This window comes from Camelina sativa, chromosome 11 (genome assembly GCF_030686135.1).
Source record: "Camelina sativa cultivar CO46 ecotype springtype chromosome 11, ASM3068613v1".
Taxonomy (NCBI): Eukaryota; Viridiplantae; Streptophyta; class Magnoliopsida; order Brassicales; family Brassicaceae; genus Camelina; species Camelina sativa.
In genome coordinates this window covers 14,914,602-14,936,155 of record NC_141890.1, presented here as the reverse complement: position 1 = coordinate 14,936,155, position 21,554 = coordinate 14,914,602, and the positions used below count along the sequence as shown (strand labels likewise).

General features: G+C 33.4%; 1 protein-coding gene and 2 pseudogenes across 1 annotated transcript; all 3 read left to right on the top strand.

Moving 5' to 3' along the window:
• The first annotated feature begins 2,294 nt into the window (after positions 1-2,294).
• Positions 2,295-4,017, top strand: LOC147934012 (agamous-like MADS-box protein AGL97; annotated as a pseudogene).
• A 1,705-nt stretch (positions 4,018-5,722) lies between these two features.
• LOC104728023 (putative F-box/kelch-repeat protein At4g39600) lies at positions 5,723-7,152 on the top strand (annotated as a pseudogene).
• Positions 7,153-17,943: 10,791 nt separating this feature from the next.
• LOC104723555 (ubiquitin-like-specific protease ESD4) lies at positions 17,944-21,463 on the top strand. Its single transcript, XM_010441936.3, has 9 exons — positions 17,944-19,032; positions 19,336-19,412; positions 19,496-19,589; positions 19,681-19,779; positions 20,088-20,177; positions 20,253-20,372; positions 20,613-20,716; positions 20,889-20,961; positions 21,125-21,463. The coding sequence occupies exons 1-9, from the start codon at positions 18,202-18,204 to the stop codon at positions 21,185-21,187; spliced, it is 1,551 nt and encodes a 516-aa protein (XP_010440238.2). The 5' UTR covers positions 17,944-18,201; the 3' UTR covers positions 21,188-21,463.
• The last annotated feature ends 91 nt before the right edge of the window (positions 21,464-21,554 follow it).

Below are 21,554 nucleotides of genomic sequence, written 5' to 3'. Positions count from 1 at the left end.
GAGCGTAATAAAACAAACAAGTACCATACGTTCGCATATTCCGATTCACCGTTTTAAATGATTTGCAGGCCGCCAACTCAACCCACTTGACTTATTTCCCCCAGCAAGCTTACCAAAACCATGAATCTAGCAACCCTATCCATCTCCAATGAACTTCATCCAACATCGTCGCAACGTTTAGTTTATCCTACCATGAAGGCTTCTCGTGAACTTATGTATCTGACAAACATGCCTTTCCCGGCTCATACATGCTGCAACTCCCCTTCCCGGGACTCCAGCACCACCGGCCGCACAATCCTGGTGCAACAGCCACACATTCATGACCGCTCCGGTCATAAAACCCTGACCCACTGGTCAACACATCCAAAACCCAAGATTAAACCACCATCACTCTCTCGAGGTCTACCTTCAGTCATTATGTTTATACTCACGTCCTAGGCATTGCTTGCTCCCAAATCTTCCACCCTTAGGTTGCAACCTTCGAGCCATACCGATCTCACTCTCAGACCACCGTCTTTGAGTTATACCGTCTCACTCTTGGACCATAATCCTTAAGATCTTGGTATCAGGGAAATTAATCATCCCTTCAGGGGAATATTATCCCCTCTGCCACTCTCGGAGCCCCCAGCCCCTCGAGCTAACGGTATTCAGGGGAATCACCATCCCCTCAGGAGCAACAACTTAACGACTATAAACATCTCCCGACCAAAAGGTACTTCCCGTGGTACGAGTATAACATACAATGCTACACCTGCCCACTCAACTTCTAATATCCAACTGGATTACCCACCAAACAGAGAAATATCTGCTGCAACTACAAATGTCCCCCTATACGCCTCTCTAGGCTCGATACCTCTCGCGAAGAATCTCGCACTGGTCATCAACCACTGCTCCATCCTCCTAACATAAGATGGAAAGTTCTCAACATCCGCAGCCCTCAGCTGCACCCTGACACATGCGGTACAACTGGAGCCTGCACTGGTACCCCTCTCGGTAACTGCTCCAACATTACACCAACAGATCCGCCAAGCGATCATCTCGACCCTGGGCTCCACCTGCTGCAACCCCACACCTGGGTTCCAAGCACCCCCGGCACGCTCACCGGCTAACCCCCTCTGGTCCCTCCTGATACGCTTGCGACCCTCTAACGTACCTCCTCGTGGAACTCTGGACCACACACTCACTGGCCTCGGGATCCGCCCGACCATGACCATGACCACGTCCCCGTCCACGACCAAAAACTCAAACACCTTTAGCCACTGCACTTCCAAGAACAGAGGCTAACAAGCAATCTTAACTTAATACAAAAAAACAAAAACCACAACTCACCGTGGAATCACACTGTAGGCTCGAAGAGGATGTTTTAGGACTCCATGCCACACACAATGGACTAACTCACATAATCAATCAAGACATGCAATCCCAAACATCTACATCACAAAGCCTAGTGAACCCAAACCTAGAACCGTAAGGGCTCTGATACCAAACTGAAACGACCCGTCCCTTTTTTTTTAATAATAAATAATAGTAATAATAATAATAATAATAATAATAATAATAATAATAATAATAATAATAATAATAAGTAAACTACAACTAGTGGTCCCATACCTACTAGGCACCTAACCACAATCACAATCAACAGCGGAAATAACCAATACCAATATCCAATAAATATCCAATAATAATCCCATAATTATAACATAAACAATATCAAAAATTCAACCAACATGAATCATAGAACAAGCAACCTAGCAATGTTTCTAATGACCCAACTTTAGCAACCTAGCAATACCAGACAACAACCAATCGAGTCCCTAGAACATCCTCCTCTTCATTGCCTTGATTCCACGATCACACTTTGCCTTTACCTGCACCACAAACACATTGAGATGTATGAGTATTTGATAAACACTCAGTGAGGCAATCCTCCCATCTACTGGGCTATACACACAAGCAACAGTGATTCCAATGTTCCATACAATCAACACAAACAAACATACAAACCAGGAAAACAAACATCATCTCGCTGGAAGGGAGGTGTCGACCGACACTGGCACTGGTGTCGACCGACACCTCCTCCTCTTCATTGCCTTGATGATGATCGGCTGGGTCTGGTCATTAGGCCTTAGAAAAAAAAAGGAAAACACATTCAGTAATTAATGAACTAGGATATTTAAATATCCTACAAATATATGAGTTACTTTTCTTTTTTGACTCATTACTCGTTACTCTGTCTCTCTCTCTTAGTATCTCTCTCTTATTTTCTCTGTAAGAAACAACAAACCCTACCGGAGACGTACACAATGACGATGAAAGGAAGAGGAACAAAGAGAAAGATTGAGATTAAGAAGCGCGACACTAAATGAAACGACTCGACCCGTTTTTAAAAAAATAATAAATAATAATAATAATAATAAATAAACTACAACTAGTGGTCTCATACCCACTAGCCACCTAACCACAATCACAACCAACAATGAAAAACAATTACCAATAACCAATAATTGTCCAATAGTAAATAACCAATATTAAACCATAACAATAATCTAATAATCAGTCATCAGGAAACATGAAACCAGCAACCTAACAATGTTCTAATGACCCAACTCTAGCAACCTAGCAATGCCAGACAGCATCCAATCGAGTCCCTAGAACATCCTCCTCTTCATTGCCTTGATTCCACGATCACACTTTGCCTTTACCTGCACCACAAACACATATTGAGATGCATGAGTATTTGATAAACACTCAATGAGGCAATCCTCCCATCTACTGGGCTATACACACAAGCAACAGTAATTTTAATGTCCAAACAATCAACACAAACAAACATACAAACCAGGAAAACAAACATCATCTCGCTGGAAGGGAGGTGTCGTCCGACACTGGCCTTGGTGTCGACCGACACTACCCCATAGTGTCGATCGATGCCGCTTAACTGGTGTCGACCGACACCAAGGGGTATCGATCGACACTACATCTGCAATCGCGATCCGCACGAAGCCGAGAGTCGAATCTCGCTCCCAAATCTCCACCAAATCGTCCAATACTCAAAACCCAAACCATAAACATCCGTAGGAACCTGTAGCAATCAATCCCAGCAAGAGGAACACACAAAAACAGCAACAAACAAGCAAGAACAAGGAATTACAGGCTTAGATCAGCCATGGTCATGCACTCACCTCTTTGCAGGAAGTTTCTGAACCACAGCAACGAATCCAACCCTCCTAGCAAGCCTCTAACTCCTTCCCAGCCTTGAATCTCTCAAGAAACATCAAGGAATCTCACAAATCTCTCTCAAAAGCTCAAGAACAAGGTTTTCTCCCTTTCTCTCTCAAAAAGGCTAAACGGCGACAAAGACAAATGCCAAAAACCCTTCTTCTCGTCGACAAACACTTAAGTAACCCGGTTTAATGGTTTCCCAAAACCAAACCAAACCAAATCGACGATTACATCAATCTGGTCGAACCAGAAATAAGTGGTGTCGACCGACACCCTCCCCCAAAACGCACAGTTTTGGTTTGCGGGTGTTACACTAAACAACAACGCTCGGTGGCTTGCAGCAAACGCCGTCAACCTCTCTTCTCCAAAGCCGCTGAGCTCTGTCTTTTCTCTGGAGCCAACATCGCCGTCTTCGTAACCTCTCTGGCAGAGAACTCCGATGTCACTTACTCTTTCTCCGGCTACTCTCCTGCCTCTGAAATTGTTGATTGCTACCTCAACGGAAAGTCTCCTCCGAAGATTACTTACCCCCAAACCAAACTAGGGTTTTGGTGGGAAGACCCTGATCTCTACCGTTATTGCGACGATCTCTGTGAATTAAAGATGATCGAGGATCGTATGATGAGAAAGAAAAAGCATCTGATGGATTGCCTTGAGAAGAAAGAAAAATCACAATTTGTTTCCGATTAAAACCCTAGCTCCTCCGCTTCTCTCGACCAAAACACTAAGTCCTTGTCTCCAGAACAAAAGAACTGTACTTTCTCCTCCCTCGAGAAGATCTGTGGCGCATAAGTTACTTGTTACGATCAAAACCCTAGTTTCCGGCCTATTAAAGATCTCTATCTCTATGGTGAGTCGGGACTATCCGATCAATCACGTTACTTGGTGAATGAAGATGATGTTAAATTTGTTGACTCTTTATGGGAAACAGAGTGAGTCTTTTCCAAGAAACACAATCCACCATAACCAATGAGGAGGATCAAAGCTTATGGGAAAATTTGTATAACGTGTTTTGTCTTAACAATGACAACAACATCAAACTTGAGGTTCCACTTTCAGATCATTCCTGAATTGACGAAGAAGAAGAGTTGATGATCGATATCAGTGAATTTGTCAACGAAGAAGAAATCGAATTGCCCTTAGTTTTTTAGCTAATTGATTAATTGATTATCCATTAATTAGGTTTTTAATAATTGTTCTTGTAAACTCTAACTTGATCTGTTCATTACGTAATTACCTTTTGCTATTAGTTTTGTGTTTAACGAACTTAATTTATGTAATCATGTTGTTTATTTGTTTTTGATCTTGCAATTTTTTAAAAAAAATGGATATTAGATTTTTTTTGTTTGTCTAGTCGAATTTGAGCCTGGAATATGTCAGTAGGATGAACAATTTCAAGTTCTCTCGATCCTCTACTAGACCCAACGGGTCAAACCCATTTGTCACCGGCAAGACTGCATTATGTTACAAGTGAGTGAGTGAGTGACCAGAACCATATACATCAACTAAACAGGTATTGAACAAACCCGGTCTAACATAGTCAAGCCAAAACAATTATTCAGGTCTAAGCTAACCAAACCAAATTGATGATTCAGTTATGGCACTTTGTATCGGATTTTGATCTAGCGTAACCAAATCGATTGCCAAGGTGGTTCCGGTTGTCTTAAACCGAAATTTGAATGTAGTACATAGTTTGCAAAATTACCTGCCGGTGAGATAATTAGGCGAGGCCAAACCGGGCAACCATATTCCTTTTTTAGCTTCAAACCTTAAACGACCTACCGGAAGGACCGGTGAAGAATCTAGGCTTTGAAGAAGTAGTGCAACGTTGGAAAAATCGAGGCCGAGGCATGGTTCATTGTAACAGGATAAACCGGTTAGACTCTGGGTTCCGGTTAGACTATTGGTTTAATTCTCTGATTTTGGGTTTAGTTGTTTGGTTCAATTATCTTAGTCACGTGAGATCGGTTATATGTAATGCTTCGGCAATTTTGGGATAATAAACCAAATAACAATTATCTCTTCTTCTCTCTCACTCTATGTACGATTGTTCATCACCATCGATCATCATCATCAATCATCATCATCATCAAATCTTAGTTCTCTGAGTTGGTTTTTCTTCCTTTGTAATCTTCTCTTAGTCTTTGATTTGCCCTTATCTCGTTCTCTCGGTGAGAGCTGATTTGGGATTCAATTTACTGTTTCATTCATCCTCCTGTCAGCTTTCCGATTTGCTTAGATATGTGAAATAATAAGTCTCTTCTTGACTTGATATAAAGACCAAAGTGCTTGACCACAAGAAAAAAGGTTTTCAATAGCACATCTTCTCTTCTTTTTCTCCTCTGCTCTACCACTTTTCCTTTTTCCTTTATTATACAATCTTGTGACTACTCATGTCAAGACACAAGATTTATAAACTAGCAGATCTGTTGCCCGCTCGGTTTTGATTTTGACTGACCAGAGATTAGTTTATGTCTGGATCCTCTCACGATCGAGAATGGGAATTAATCCTTCCATTGAACAATCATCAAGAAGTGCGATTCGGGGAATGACGCCATGTCAGAATAAAAAGACGAAGAATAAAACGAAGAAGAAGAAGGAGGTTTGTGGGTTATGGTCGTTGCCAGATGAGGTGGTTGTAATCTGCTTGGCTCAGTTGTCGAGATTGGACCTCGTGGCTTTAGCTATCGCCTCCAAGAGTCACCGGTCTCTGGTGGTTTCCTTTGAGGTCACGGAATTGAGATGGCAGATGGGTTGCGTCGAGCAATATCTCTACGTATGCTTGCGCATCTTACCAGAACCAAGCCCACACTGGTTTATCTTCCACCCCATGCAACGTTGCCTGAAACCAGGCCCGACGTAAGACAAGTGCAACATGTGCATTTGCACTGGGACCTCAATTTTTTGGCAAAATTTTGTTATATTTTAGAGCATTTTTTTCAAAGAAAAAGTCATATTTTAGGGTCTTTTTCAAAAATGTTGTCATATATTAGAGTTATTGCAAAGACCATTTTAAAAATGCAGATAGCCCATAAAATTGATGAGTTGGGCCTGCCTGAAACCCATCCATATGGACTTGTATGATCAGGCTCCGACATCAGCCTCCACTTTCGTGCCGATGTCTCATGGGATTTTTATTATCGGTGGACTCGTAGACGTCAAGCCCACTTCGGAAGTCTCGTATTTCAATTGTTTCCAGCACAAATGGTACCTCCTGCCGCCCATGAAGATGGCTCGTGCTTCCCCATCTGCAGGCCTGATGTTGACAGACTCAGACGGCTGCAAGATATATGTGTTTGGAGGGCTCGGGGATGATGTAGCTGATTCCTCAAACTGGGCAGAGGTGTTCGACATCTCCACCCAAAATTGGGATTTCTTTTTTGTGTTTACGCCCAAGATGCTCCTCAATATCCAACAAAGCGTGTTGATGATTATTAAAGAGGAGGAGGAGGTTTACGCAGTGGATGAGGATGGTCAAAACTTCTCCTTCTCACCAAGTAAATGTATGTTTGTGGCAAGGGGCCGGTAAAACAGATTCCATGCCAGGATACATTTACAGAAACGATTGGTGTGTCGTTGGGACATTCTTGTTCTGCCGTGCCACCTGCGGGGAGAATACTGTGGTGTTTGCCCGATGACTTGCATTGGAAGGAAGTGAAGGGTTTGCAACAACTCCGACAATGGGGATTTGATATCACCAAACTCTGCACCAGCCCTGCTGGGAAGATTGTCATCTTCTCGAAACCGCATCCCCACAGTCTCGAGCTTTGCTCCACCGAGATTTCCATTTCCCTTGTGAAAGGCAAACGCAATAGACGTTAGATTTGGGGGAAGATTGACTGGTATGGTCCTGTCTTCAAACTTGATCCTCTCACAGACTCATCATATAGCTTTAATGTCTTATATGCAAATTATGTCCATATCTGAAATTCTCAAACTCTTTTATTGGTGTTCCTAAACTATATATTTATTCATTTAGCTGGCAAAGTGATTTCTGATATGATCTTTTAGCTTCCATGTTATTTGATATTCTCAAAAGGTAAAGTAAAAAATGTCACTACCTAGTTCTTTAGCTTCCAAGATAACGTTATCTCATCTTAAGTTTATTTTTTTCGTAACCTTTTTCATGCGTGAGTGAGAACGCAAGAGAGTACGACCCATGTATTCCATTGATACACAAAGAAAAGGTAGATGTTGCAGCTGAAACGACGACCAAACATACTAATTATGGTTTCAAAGACAATAAGATTGGCAAACAAAGATGTGATATACAAGTCCCTAACCATTTTTTGAAGCCTCGCGCTTCCTCCTCCGTAACTTTGTATTGCTTCATATAGTACTTGATGGCATTAGAAACATACCCTCTACTCATATCATCATGTGATGCATTACAACTCATTTGTTAACACATTAGTGGTTTTGATTACTAACAAAACAAGGAAAACTGTCTATTAGCTACATCATAGCGGGACAAGTCATTCATTAGACGACCCTTTTTACCCTGATCGTCAACAAATTTTGGTCTGGATAGATTTTATTTAACCATTTATAACCTTGTTCCCTATCAATTTTTCCTAACCCGAGAAAACTGACTGCTAGCCTATATGCATCGTAATTCAACCCCCTCGTCAGATGTAGGCACCACGTCTCCATATTCCCACTTGGTAAAGGAAAATTTGGCTCTTAAATCTTCAACTGCTTAGTTCATATGAAAGAATGTTAAACAACATATCTATCTTAACATTTTTGGATTATTTTTTTGTGCTATCTTTTCTTATCTTTGTATCCAAACAAGTCCCAACTAAATTTTTTACAATCATTACAACCAAACACAATAATTTCCTTATTTGATAATATTAATTTCCTAAAATCTATCTATCTAATTTAAAGCAATATGTTAGATTAAAATATAATTCTCCTTTCACTTTTATTTGATCTTATATTTAATTATTTAAATTACTATTTAATACATTAAGTTAATAAAATTTTAGATTTTTTTTAGTATATGATGTGATTTGAATTTTTATAAACGGATATATATTTTAAAAATTGTTTTAGAATTTTTGTAACCAAACAAGTATATACGGATATAGATTATTTCACATTTGAGTTATTTTAATATATAATGAATATCTATCTTAACCTTTTTATTAATTACTGTGAAAACACACACATATATAACAATGTAACATTTATATTAAAACTCAAATAAATTTGATCTATTTATAATATATTCAAAAGTTTTTAAAAAAAAATTGTCTCGTGTTGTACCATGGGGTCAAACCTAGTCTATCTTAACATTTTTGAAGTACATTTTTGTGTCATCCTCTCTTATCTTTGTATCCAAACAAGTCTCAACTAAATTCTCTACAATCCTTACAACCAAACACAATCATTTCCTTATTTGATAATATGAATCTCCTAAAATATATCTATCTAATTTAAATCAATATGTTAGATTAAAATATAATTCTCTTTTCATTTTTATTTAATCTTATATTTAATTATTTTAATTACTATTTAATACATAAAGTTAATAAAATTTTAGATTTTTTTCAGCATATAATGTGATTTGAATTTTTATAAACGGGTATATATTAAAAATTGTCTTAGGATATTGGTAACCAAACAAATATATCCACATATAGAGCTCGGAATATATTTTTGGAGTACAATAGGGTGCCATCACTTTTTGCCAACTTCACGTCGGGTTTTTAACTAAAATTATAACCGATTCAATAATCTGGATCCTCCTTAAGATTGCCGAATATTTTGGGCCGGTTTTTAATCCATAGCATACTTATTCACATCCAAATTAATGTCAATTAATGCCCATTCTATCTTAGGAAAGATCTAATTTGCATGCCGAATTTTTAGGACCGAGTTTGACAATAAGAATTGATAACCCAAATTATGTAATCACATCCTCAATCACATCCCTATAATATATCAACTAATTCAAGATCAATACATCTTAGGAAATATTTAATTTGCGTTTAACAAATGATTACATATTTGGTAAGATCTTATTAGCTTTAAATGTACACTATTAATCCAATAATATCAATTGAGAATCATAATAAGAATATGTCATATCATTCATTCCTAAATTATAACTAACAAATCGTAAAATGTATATTCTCAACTTGCGAACAAGAATTTTTACAAAACTCTACCTACAACCGTTAACAGTATATATATCAACAAAATAATAGACCCTGGTGTACCACGGGGTTAAACCTAGTATAAATTATAATTTCAGTATTTTGTATGGCACTATTAACTTTGGTCTTTACACTACTACCTTTTCAAGCGCTCCTTGTACATTAAATGACAATCCTTTTTCGGATCTCCCCGGGCTTTCACATACTACATTCTTTGAAAGTATCTATCTTAACATTTTTGAAATACATTTTTGTGTCATCCTATCTTATCTTTGTATCCAAACAAGTCTCAACTAAATTCTCTACAATCCTTACAACCAAACACAATCATTTCCTTATTTGATAATATTAACTTCCTAAAAACTATCTACCTAATTTAAATCAATATGTTAGATTAAAATATAATTCTCCTTGCACTTTTAATTAATCTTATATTTAATTATTTTAATTACTAATTAATACATAAAGTTAATAAAATTCTAGATTTTTTCAGCATATGATGTGATTTGAATTTTTATAAACGGATATATATTTTAAATTTTTTCTTAGGATATTTATAACCAAACAAGTATATCCACATATAGAGTTCGAAATACATTTTTAAAGTACAATAGGGTGCCATTACTTTTTGGCTTTTTGCCAACTTCGGGTCAGATTTTTAACTAAAACTATAACCGATTCAATTATCTGAATCCTCATTAAGATTACCGAATATTTTGGGCCGGTTTTTAATCCATAGCGTACTTATTTACATCCAATTAATGTCATTAATGCCCATTGTATCTTAGGAAAGATCTAATTTACATGCCAAATTTTTAGGGCTGAGTTTGACAAAAAGAATTGATAACACAAATTCTGTAAATCACATCCCTATAATATAGCAACTAATTCAAGATGAATACATCTTAGGAAATATCTGATTTGCGTTTAATAAACAATTACATATTTGCTAAGTTCTTATTAGCTTTAAATGTACACTATTAATCCAATAATATCAATTGAGAATCAAAATAAGAATATGTCATATCATTCATTCTTAAATCATAACTAACCAAATTATAAAATGTATATTCTCAACTTGCGAATCAAGAGTTTCTACAAAACCTGTCTACAACCGTTAACAGTATATATATAGATGCAATTCATTATCGACTACAAACACCACTAAACTATTATTACAGTATCATATCAACAATATAATAGACCCGTGGTGTACCACGGGGTAAAACCTAGTTCGAAGCAAAATTGAAAATGGTTTGTAAAATTTCCACGTAATCTGGATCATATTGTCATATTGTCATTATGCGTAAGAGAAATCTCTTTTACATTTTGTAATCCACACGAGTCTCCCATGTATAAATAATCTTGTGTCACAGCTCAAATATTTATATATAAGATCTTTAGATGTTCAAAAGCTAGTGTGTATTTAATTTAATATGTGTATATTAAATATACACAAAAAGAGATAGAGAACTAGACAAATAATATATATATTAACTAGATTCGGACCCGCACGTACGTGCGGGGTTGATTTCATAAACTAAGCGTAATATGAGGTCTGAAATATATTATATACGTGTATATTTTTTTTATATAAACTATGTTTGTATATAGTTTGAAATTATTTTGAAAATATTAATTTGTAAAATGTATTCAATAAATTGGAAAGTACTATACGACAAATCAATATATATGTAAAACAATTATAAAAATAGTTTCATACTCCATAGTTGAGAGTAGCTTTTTGATAGGTAACATATAATTAGAAGGTATAACATTTATAACTGAAACTAAAATCGGTTCTTTACATTCATTTTGTGAATGTTAGGTTGAAATAATAGTGGTTTCACCAAGAAATTTGGATTGATGTGATGGTGGATCCGGATCAAATAAAAACCAAATTAGTGATTGATTAGATTAATTATTATTAAATCCGTAAACTATCAAACCAGAAAATCTGCTAAAAGATTAAATTTTTTTGATCAGATGACCTAAAGTGTCAAGCTTGTGAAACCCATCTCGAAAGATTTTTCCGGTAACGAATTTAATATTTGTAGGCCCGTAGAAAACTCACTCCAGGAAACCACATGAGTAATGTATGCATTAGCCTTGCTTGAATTTGTAAACACGGGTAACATACATTTCAATAAATCATTTTTCTAATATTTAGGATATATATTAAGGGAATGGGTAAAAGATTATGACGGAGTACTCGTATTTTCATTTCTGATATTCTCAAACTCTATAAAATATTCAAATCTACTCAAAAAATTTCATAATAATCATCGTAAAGTAGGCACATACCCATTCCGAAGTTGACACTTACTCAAATTAGTGAGATTTTGAGAACTGAATCTAGCTACCAAAAAAAGTTTATATTTTAACTTGTTACCCAAATTTTTTTTTACATTAGAATGTTTTTTATTTTTTGAATTACACGTTTGTATCTTATACCCGCTATAATTTGTCATGATATTTAAAATAGATAATATAGAGATTTTGAAATATTACACCGTCCCATCTTCTATTTTATCAGGAATAGTTTGTTATTTTTTTATATATATTCAAAAATAGAAATGTCTATGAAAATGTTTTTATGATACATAAAATTAAAAAAAAAATGTTTAATTCTTAAATGTGTAAACATTGTTTTGTTTTGTTTGAATAATACATTTTATTAAACTAATTAGAAATTGAAATTCACATTATCTGTTTTATTTTCATTTAATTTGTGCGTTATTTAAATATGTCATTCAAACAAAACAAAACAATGTTTACACATTTAAGAATTAAACATTTTTAGTAGGCAATTGTATAGTAGTATGCAATTGTATGCAATTGTGACTCACAAATCTACTATACAATTGCATACTAATCTCTTCTATATCTAAAGACTAAACACCATAAACAATAAAACAATGAGTCAGAGAATTAAGCCCAAGCTAAGTAACCTTCTCTCTTCATCATCTTCACCCCATTAACATTCTCCGATTCATAAACACTATTGATATTTTCGGTGGAAAATTCTAATTTCAGACAACATAGCTCCAAATTTTTAAATGAACAAATCTAAAATTAAAAGTGTCTCTTGAGTTCTTCAAAGCCTTTGAATCATATGTTTCGCTTTATCCCTTTTGTTATGGTAATCTTTAAAGTTGAAATAGAAAAACATCATTCTCTGATTCATAAACACCATTGATATTCTATTTTAAAATGTGTGACGTAGTTTACGTGTCATGAAAATTTTCTCTTAAGACAATATTCTCGGTTTTGTTCAAGTGGTTTCAATCCAATATACCTGCTTATTCAAGCATAACTATATTAGAAATGATTTCAAGTAAATAACAAAACATAAACATTTGAAACAAATTTTGTTCAAAAAAAAAAACATTTGAAACAAACAAAACCATACTATCTAAACAATGATTTGTTTTTACCTAACACAGTTTTTTTTTTAATTGGGTTGGAGAAGTACCTTTTTATTGACAAATAAATAATTCTAACTCTTGCCACCGTATGATTCACTTTAGATAAAGATCTGAAAGAAATCATTACATTAAAGCATATGAGAGGAAACAACATAAGATGTATTTTAATGGAACTATTCTCTGTCAGTAACAAAGCTACAAAAGCGTTTCACATTTACTTCGAGTTATAAATTATATGAAAAGCCAAATTTAATCGATGGTAAATCTATTTTTAAAAAATTTAGTAAATGGAAAATTGTTTAAATGTTTATAGACAATGGTAATGCTTGTAGATATATAGGATATACGATGACTATATTATGTGTGTATAAATGGTCAAATGAACTCATGTACAAAACCTAGATGCATACTTACACTATTTAGGTTTAGTTATTATAGCAGAGGTCACTTTTTATGTATGTCTTCCACTATCTGCAAACACAAAATTTCTTACTTAATATATACAAAAATAACGAAATTGTGAACCTACAATAAAATAAAAATAAGACTCATCCCATATAAAATATAGGAGATTAATGATGGAGCTTGATTACATATTCAACATCATCTGCCGTTTTCTTTTTTAAAACCATTGCACACGATTTTTTTGGAGGCCGATGAAATTTTTTTTTATATGAAACGATTTATGTTGTGTGTGTAACTTTAACAAGATATATATAGCTCGAAGGTAATGGGTTAGTAGGATCAAAATCTCAATAAAAATATACTTAATTGCATATTACGTTAATTTCACACGCAAAATAAAAGCTGAATTAACAGCATATCTTGATTAAATATCTTTTAATCCGTATTTTTAGTGAATCAGTAAATTCAAATTTTCCTAAAATTTTGGGAGTATTTGAAACTATCCAAAAATCCAATCAAATATTTGATGAAGGTAAGCTGTTAATATCGGGAGTAGTAAATTATTTAATTGTTTCTTGCAAATATTTTTTCTTTCGCTATCATTTATAGCATTTTGAAATGAGACTACAAATAGTATGGTTGTAAGGTATATTAGTTAGTATAATTTAAAATATTTCATAATTAAGGAAGTAATTAAACTAAGATCACATTCTAAGATTATGTTAACTTTCCGAGATTTTGGTTTTAATTTCCGAGATATTCCTACATTAAGTTGCTAAGATTATGTTAACTTCCCTTGTAAATTAAACGCATCTTTATTATTTTAGAAGATGTTGTAAGATTGAATTTTACTAATCGGTGGACTTAAAGATTGAATGTTTGACGTGCTAATTATGTGGGTAGGTTTTAATTGGTTGTTTTAATTCTACTCTAATTATACGGGTTGATTTATTTAGATTTTATGGTAGGTTTTAATTGCTTTGATTTATTTAGATTTTATGGTAGGTTTTAATTGCTTCCGATTTTTATGTGGCTAGTACAATTAATATCAAACTGTTTGGCTTCAAGAATTATATATATCCCTATTCATTTTTTCAATGGCATTTCATTGTAATAATCTTAAACTTTATGTCTACTTATTATTAAAAATGCTTCCATTTTAATAGTATAAGGAGTTTATAATTAGATCTAGACATTATAATGTATTTAATTTCATTTAGATGTTTTATTCTATTTCACTAAGATTTTTTTCATGGGGATACTGATGTGAGGATTAAATAATCACGAGACAAGAAAGTTTGGATGGTGCTGTGCCCTGAAGTAATCATCTCCACTTGCAAAATGATGTATAGTAGTGTTCCAAAGTGCCAAAGCGGATTACCGCAAATGAGTCAATTACAAATTCATTATAAATATTTAAAATGTATAGGTAAAATAATATAGCAGATTTTACATAATGTTGTAAAAAAAACTCGATACAACTTTGTTAGCAATCATGTTATCGAAAGGAAACAGCCCATCATCAGCCTTTCGCGAACTTATTTCTCGAGTACGTAGAGGAAATGAATCATTTTCAGAACACATAGGCTTTGAATGTTTACTATACTCCCTCTATTTCAATATATAAGATTTTTTACGCTTATTTGTTCCAATCAATAAAATTTTCTCAAATTTAAATGCATTTTTTATTAATTTAATATTTTTTGACTCTTTAAAATTTGCAGTATTTTTTCTATTAGTTGAATTATATTAAATGATTAAATCTTTGTTATTTCTTAATTTTTATGCTTCCTCTGTTCCATTGTCATCTAAGATTTGAGAGCCTACAACTTGAGAGTCTACAACCTTCGCTAAAATTTACATTTATTTTACATAAACTAGCTCAATATAGATAATAATTAATCAAGATAAAGCGTAGTAACTTTCCCTAGTCTAGACAACAAACATAATTAAAAAATATATATATATATATAGACTGCAAATCGATATATATAAAGTTGATTTTTCTTTTTTCTCCTTCCTCCACATCATCATCCGCCTAATCAATATTTTGTTTACATAAAAAATACTATTTTAAATATTCATTAATTGCTTATTTATTATTTATAACTAATACTACTAAAAATATATAAAAATGAATTAACTAAAGTTAATTAAATTTTAAAATAGTATAAACAATAATATAAATTTTTTTAGTAAATAATAAAAATAATAACTATATAAAAATGAATTAGTAAAATAAATGAAAAATTTAAAATATTTAAAATAATATTATGAATTTGTTTTAGTTATAATGTTATTATTCAAACTATAACCAAAAAATGACATATTCCAAAATTTATAATGGGTTAATGTGTTTTAGAATGGAAGTAAGATTTTAATGTATGGTGGAATAAAAAATAATTTATGTAACTGTATTTTAAAAAATCTAAACAAAAAAATAAAATTGAAGTAGAACATTAGTTTCTAAGAAACATATACTACAAAGAGTTTTTATTAAATTTCACTTATAAAAAATGAAAAATTAAGGATATGTCTTTAGACAAGTGGTTACAGCACCACTTCTGCGACCGAATCCACCAGAGTTCGACTCTACTAAGTCGCATTAACCCGCGTAGTAGGAATTGGCATTGTCGATTCAATGATGACAAAAAAAAATTAATTATTTAACTTAACTTAAAAGTTTTAATCTAAAACGAAGATATTGTAATGGTCACTTTTTTTTGGGTAAACTATGAAAAATAATTTGGAAAAAATATTTCATCTAAAAAACAAAATTCAGGGTCAGAATATATAGAAAAAAATGATATGTAAGCTGTTACAAAAAGTGATATGTGATTTGTGTAGTATATCTCATAAAGTATACTATTAGGGGATTTCCAAAAATACAATTTTTTCTATTTCACTTTTCAAAAATATCCTTTAATAGTGTCTATTTTTAAAAATACCCCTTTTTAATATATAAAATGACTAAATTCTTAACTTTAAACCCCAAATACTAAACCTTACCCCCTAAAAATTATGCATTAAATGTAAAATAGAAAACTCAAACATAAAAAAAAAATTTTAGACACTAATTTAACATATTGTAATTGTGTAAAAGAGGGCAAAAATAAAAATGTTAAAAAAATGATATTTTTGAAAAAGGTATCTCAAAAAGGACATTTCTAACAAATTCTCTATTATTAGATGGAACAACAATTTTATAACATGATAAAAATATAAAATAAGCTCGAGACTTCATCAATTTTATCAAATTGTTTTAACCCAAAATAAGGGCAAAAATAACATATTTAAAGTACACTATATTTTTTTGAGAAGACGAAGTTGAGGTTGCATCACAAAATTAATATTTGCAAATAACATATGAGGTTTTAAAAAAATATATAACATGGATTAGTGAACGAATATTCATTGTCGGGTTTAAACGTTTCCCATTTAGACATTCTTGACTTGGTCGAAAAATCTATTATGGCAGACACTTGGACAACCTCATTGTAGCGACATAGCACTAAAATTGTTCATGAAACTTTCTATATTTTCATTTAATATAAGATATCAATATGTTTAAATGGTCTCTATTATTAGGTCAGCAATCGACATTCGACGTTAGAACTTTTAAAAAGTTGTTTTCATGGGATATGATTATGGAATGAACTCTTCTAAGGATAAAATTTCAGAAGATTGTCGACAATATTGTTTACTTTTCCATTGAAGTTCTTAAGTCATTTTTTGTTATCACGTAATATATTGTTGATTTGCCAAAAAAACATTATTTCGACACTAGACAGTATATGTTATATATAGATTAGTAAAATAAGTATAGTGTTTATATAGATTTATCTTTTAATCTTTAAATAATTATATTTATATTCAATGATTCTTGTTGATAAAAAAAATAAATAAAATCCCACACAAATAGATATAACAAATAAATATTATCTTCAACAAAATATCACTTAGTAAAGTAAGTTTAGTGTTTATATATATTTATATTCAAAAATTTGAATAATTATATTTGAGCTTAACAATTTATATTGATTAAAAAAAATCCGCGCATGTACGGGTCTAAATTCTAGTATAATATAAAAATGTGAATTTAACTTAAAATACACTACTTTGATTATTGAAGGCTTGAAGCATAATAAGTATGTAAATCGCAAGTATAATATCAACTGGAAAAAAACAGCCATTTTATCAATTTAGTTTGAGATACACTAAATTTAATGACAACAGTATAATAAACCTCTTAACCTAATACCAATTTTGTTTCTTTAAAGATGTATCTGATTTATCGATAAACTCCAGGTACACAAAGTTAATGATTAAATAAAACTTCCAAATTGCAAATATAATATAAACTTTTAAAATGCGGCGTTATCGTTTATCAATTTAATTCTAAATCTACTAAATAAATGATTTGTTATAAATATAATATAAAAATTAGAAAAATAAAAAATTAGGGCAGTTTTTTTGTTAATTAAATAAATTTACACTAAAAGCGTTTTAACATACTATGAAAATCAATTTTTTAAAAATATTATATGATATCACCACAGTTTAAGACAATGATAAATATTTTTGAGAACCATTTTGTAGAATTATTTTGATTTGAAATTCAAACTTTTTAAAAATTTAGTCGTGTATACCCCCACTCATACTACAGTACTACTAACATATATTTTATTTATTTATTAACGGCAGTTTTACATTTAAGAATCGTTGAAAAATATTTTTCCTACATTTCTTTTTTTTGGAGAAACCCAAATTTAATAATAAAGAAACAAATCAAACCATTCATCTCTGAGCTTTTTTTTTTCTTCGTCTACAGAACAGAACCCTAATTTCATGTTTTAGGTTTCGATATCTCTCTCTCTCTCTCTCTCTCTCTCTCTCTCTCTCTCTCTTTCTCTTATGGTTCTCATTTCGTTGATCTCCCAATCTCTAGGGTTTAGTGATTCACCCAAACTCTTCCACTAATGGGTGCCGTAGCGATCAATCGTAAGCGAAGCGAAGAAACCTTCAATTTCAATTTCAGTCCACAATCAACCAACCTTTTACGAAATTCTCCGTATTTCCAAGCCTCCAAGAAACGAAGATTCTCATTCGGTATGTCTGATGAAGATTCAGGTAAGACCCACCAAGCTTCTTCGTCTTCAAAAAACCCAACAGTTTCGAGGATTTCAAGGTACCCTGATGCTAAAGCTCCTCTTAGACGAGAGATTCATGCTCCTAGCAGAGGTGTTCTTAGATACGGGAAAGCTAAATCTAATGGTTATTGCGAAAAGGATGGTAATTTCTTTCTTCGTAAGTATGATGATGCAAAGAGAACAGCTTTGGAGGCTTTGAGATTTGTTAAGAGAGATAAAGAGTTTGTTGATTTGTTGAGTGATGATGGTGAAAAGGAAGCTGTTTCTGAAGATTCCAGTGTTGAAGAAATTGAAGTTGTTGATTGTGATGATGATGATGAGGATGAGGAGGAGAAGTTTGTAGAGGTGAAGAAGAAGAAGAAGAAGAAGAAGAAGAAGAAGAAGAAGAAAGATTCTTCTTCTTCTCATGGTGGTGTTACTACGGATGTTAAGAAAGGGAACAGCTTGAGAGTTGATGATACTAGTTCCATGCTGGATTCGTTGTCGTTAGATAGAGATGCGAATGATGCTTCGAGTCTTGAAGCTTATAAAAAGCTTATGCAAAGTGCGGAGAGGAGGAATTCGAAGTTGGAAGCTTTGGGTTTTGAGATTTTGTTGAATGAGAAGAAGTTGTCACAGCTGCGTCAGTCTCGCCCTAAGCCTGTGGAAAAACGTGTTGAGGTGATACGATTTTTACTAATCTTTCTCGAATTGGATGATATAATCAAATGCCACTACTTTATTTGGATTGGTTCTCTAAAATGTAGCGTAGACTGAAAATAGTACAATGCTTGTTAGTTGTATTGGTCATTTAGCTGTAATTATTGTTTTTGCCCACACAGTCAAATTTCTTTTACTTATGAGAGTAGATTGCAATCTTTGCTTTGAGATCCTTAGTTGTGTGTATGTCGTTGGAACACCTTATTAAGAAGATGACTCATGTTTTTGCTGTTGTTTGTTTGTTGTGTGATTGGTCTCATGAAGGTGCCTCGTGAACCTTTTATACCTCTCACAGAGGAGGAAGAGGCTGAAGTCTACCGTGCCTTTTCTGGGAGAAATAGGTATGGTTTCTTAAGAGGCATAAATAGCATGTTAAATGATTCTTTTTTTGTGTAACCAATATCAATATGTGTCCCTTTTTCAGAAGGAAGGTCTTGGCTACTCATGAGAACTCAAACATTGATATTAGTGGAGAAATTCTACAATGCCTTACACCTTCGTCATGGCTCAACGATGAGGTACTATTTGTTCGTCATAATGTCGTGCACAGAGTTATGAGCTCTTATTATTACATATTTTCTTATGCTGTGTTCCTGTTCTGTTTTGTAGGTTATCAATGTCTACCTTGAACTGCTCAAAGAAAGAGAAACCAGAGAGCCCAAAAAGTATCTGAAATGTCATTTCTTCAACACCTTTTTCTACAAAAAGGTTTATTTTCTTTTTTGTGCTCACTGCTCAGATGATTTTTTAGAAAAGTGTTATCTTTTTTGACTCATGTCAGTTTGTTTGTGTAGCTGCTTTTTGCTTCCATAAAAAATGATAAGCACTATGTTTAAAAAGATCTTATATATAGAAACATTAATAGATTTTGGCTCGTTTCTCCTCCATGGTACTCAGTTGTCTCTGGCTTCTGTATCCCATGAATGATAGTTAGTAACCAAGACAAGCTGTGGCCTTTTATATGTTGATGAATTTCCTGGGACTTATGTTTGTCTTTCTCTAAATGTTTTTTTCAGCTGGTAAGCGATTCTGGTTATAATTATAAAGCTGTCAGGAGATGGACTACGCAGAGAAAGTTGGGATATGCTCTTATTGACTGTGACATGGTACTTTTCGAAGAACCTAAATGTTAAAAGTTTCTTTTGATTATTTGTGTTTAAATTAGTCTTTGCCCTCTGCAGATATTTGTTCCCGTCCACAGGGGTGTACATTGGACCTTGGCAGTAATTAACAACAGGGATAGCAAGCTCTTGTATCTTGATTCACTAAATGGAGTCGATCCTATGATTTTGAATGCTCTGGTATATTTCAAATCCAACTCTTATTCTATTTATTATATTGTCTATTAATGACTGAAATGTTAGAGGCATTAAAAGATATCTCCATCATCAGTTCTTGATTTTAAAATCTGTATATAGAAATTTTGGATATTCTAGACGCTGTTATTGCTTTTTCTGAGTAGGAAACTACTGTGAAATTGTTATAACCATCCATACTAGTCGTCGTAGTAGCTGATGCCAGATCTGCTTTTGTGTTTTCAGGCAAAATACATGGACGACGAAGCGAAGGAAAAAAGTGGAAAAAACATTGATGTTAATTCGTGGGACATGGAATTTGTTGAAGACCTTCCCCAACAAAAGAATGGGTAAGTATTAAGCCTATTTGTTATTCAAGTTTGCTCTGTAAATTAAATCTTGAAAAGTGAAACTTACAGCCAAATAAAGATGGCATGGTCATTTGAAATCCTATCTGCTTATGCTCTTTAGCTCTCTGCTGACTCTTATCTTTTTTCTCTGTTGCAATTTTTATATTCTCAGGTATGACTGTGGAATGTTTATGCTTAAATACATCGACTTTTTCAGTAGAGGCCTGGGGCTATGTTTCAGCCAGGTAAGCTATTAGAATCCAAACCCGTAAATGCCTCAAGAAACTGTTGTTGAGTGTTGTTAACTGGAGTCTGAATCAGTATGGGATTAGTATATCGCGCAAGCAGTTTATATCCTTAGCATGTTCTAGGAATTGATATAAGAACGTTTGTATTACATTGGTGCAGGAACACATGCCATACTTCCGACTAAGAACGGCTAAAGAGATCCTGAGACTGCGAGCCGACTGAAGTTGCTTGGGCTAATGTATTTTCAGCTTTTAGGAATGCTATTTTTACTTGCCATTGTTGATTTGAATAAACTTTAAATTCCACTCCTATTAGGCAGTGAAGTACTCAGCTTCAAAAGCAGAGGTAAACACTGAGCTAGGCCAAAGCTCTTTGCTTCTTCTGTATGATATATTTTTTTGTTTGTTTGAAACTGTAGATGGAAGCGTTCGGATCTCTAGTGTTTAAATTATGTTTGATTAGTCTAACTAAATATATGAATAGTTGGAAGGTTCGGAACTGGTCCATTTTTTAGTTTCTCTACGGTCTCGTTAAGAGTTGGTCTTTAACTACATCAAGTATCATTGCCAATTCCATGAACTATGAAAAT

Bases quoted from the DNA above. Each gene is read 5' to 3' on its own strand.
- LOC104723555 (XM_010441936.3), top strand. From the start codon at position 18,202: ATGGGTGCCGTAGCGATCAATCGTAAGCGAAGCGAAGAAACCTTCAAT. The intron at 19,033-19,335 runs GTGATACGATTT...GGTCTCATGAAG, and splicing joins CTGTGGAAAAACGTGTTGAG to GTGCCTCGTGAACCTTTTAT. The intron at 19,413-19,495 runs GTATGGTTTCTT...TCCCTTTTTCAG, and splicing joins GCCTTTTCTGGGAGAAATAG to AAGGAAGGTCTTGGCTACTC.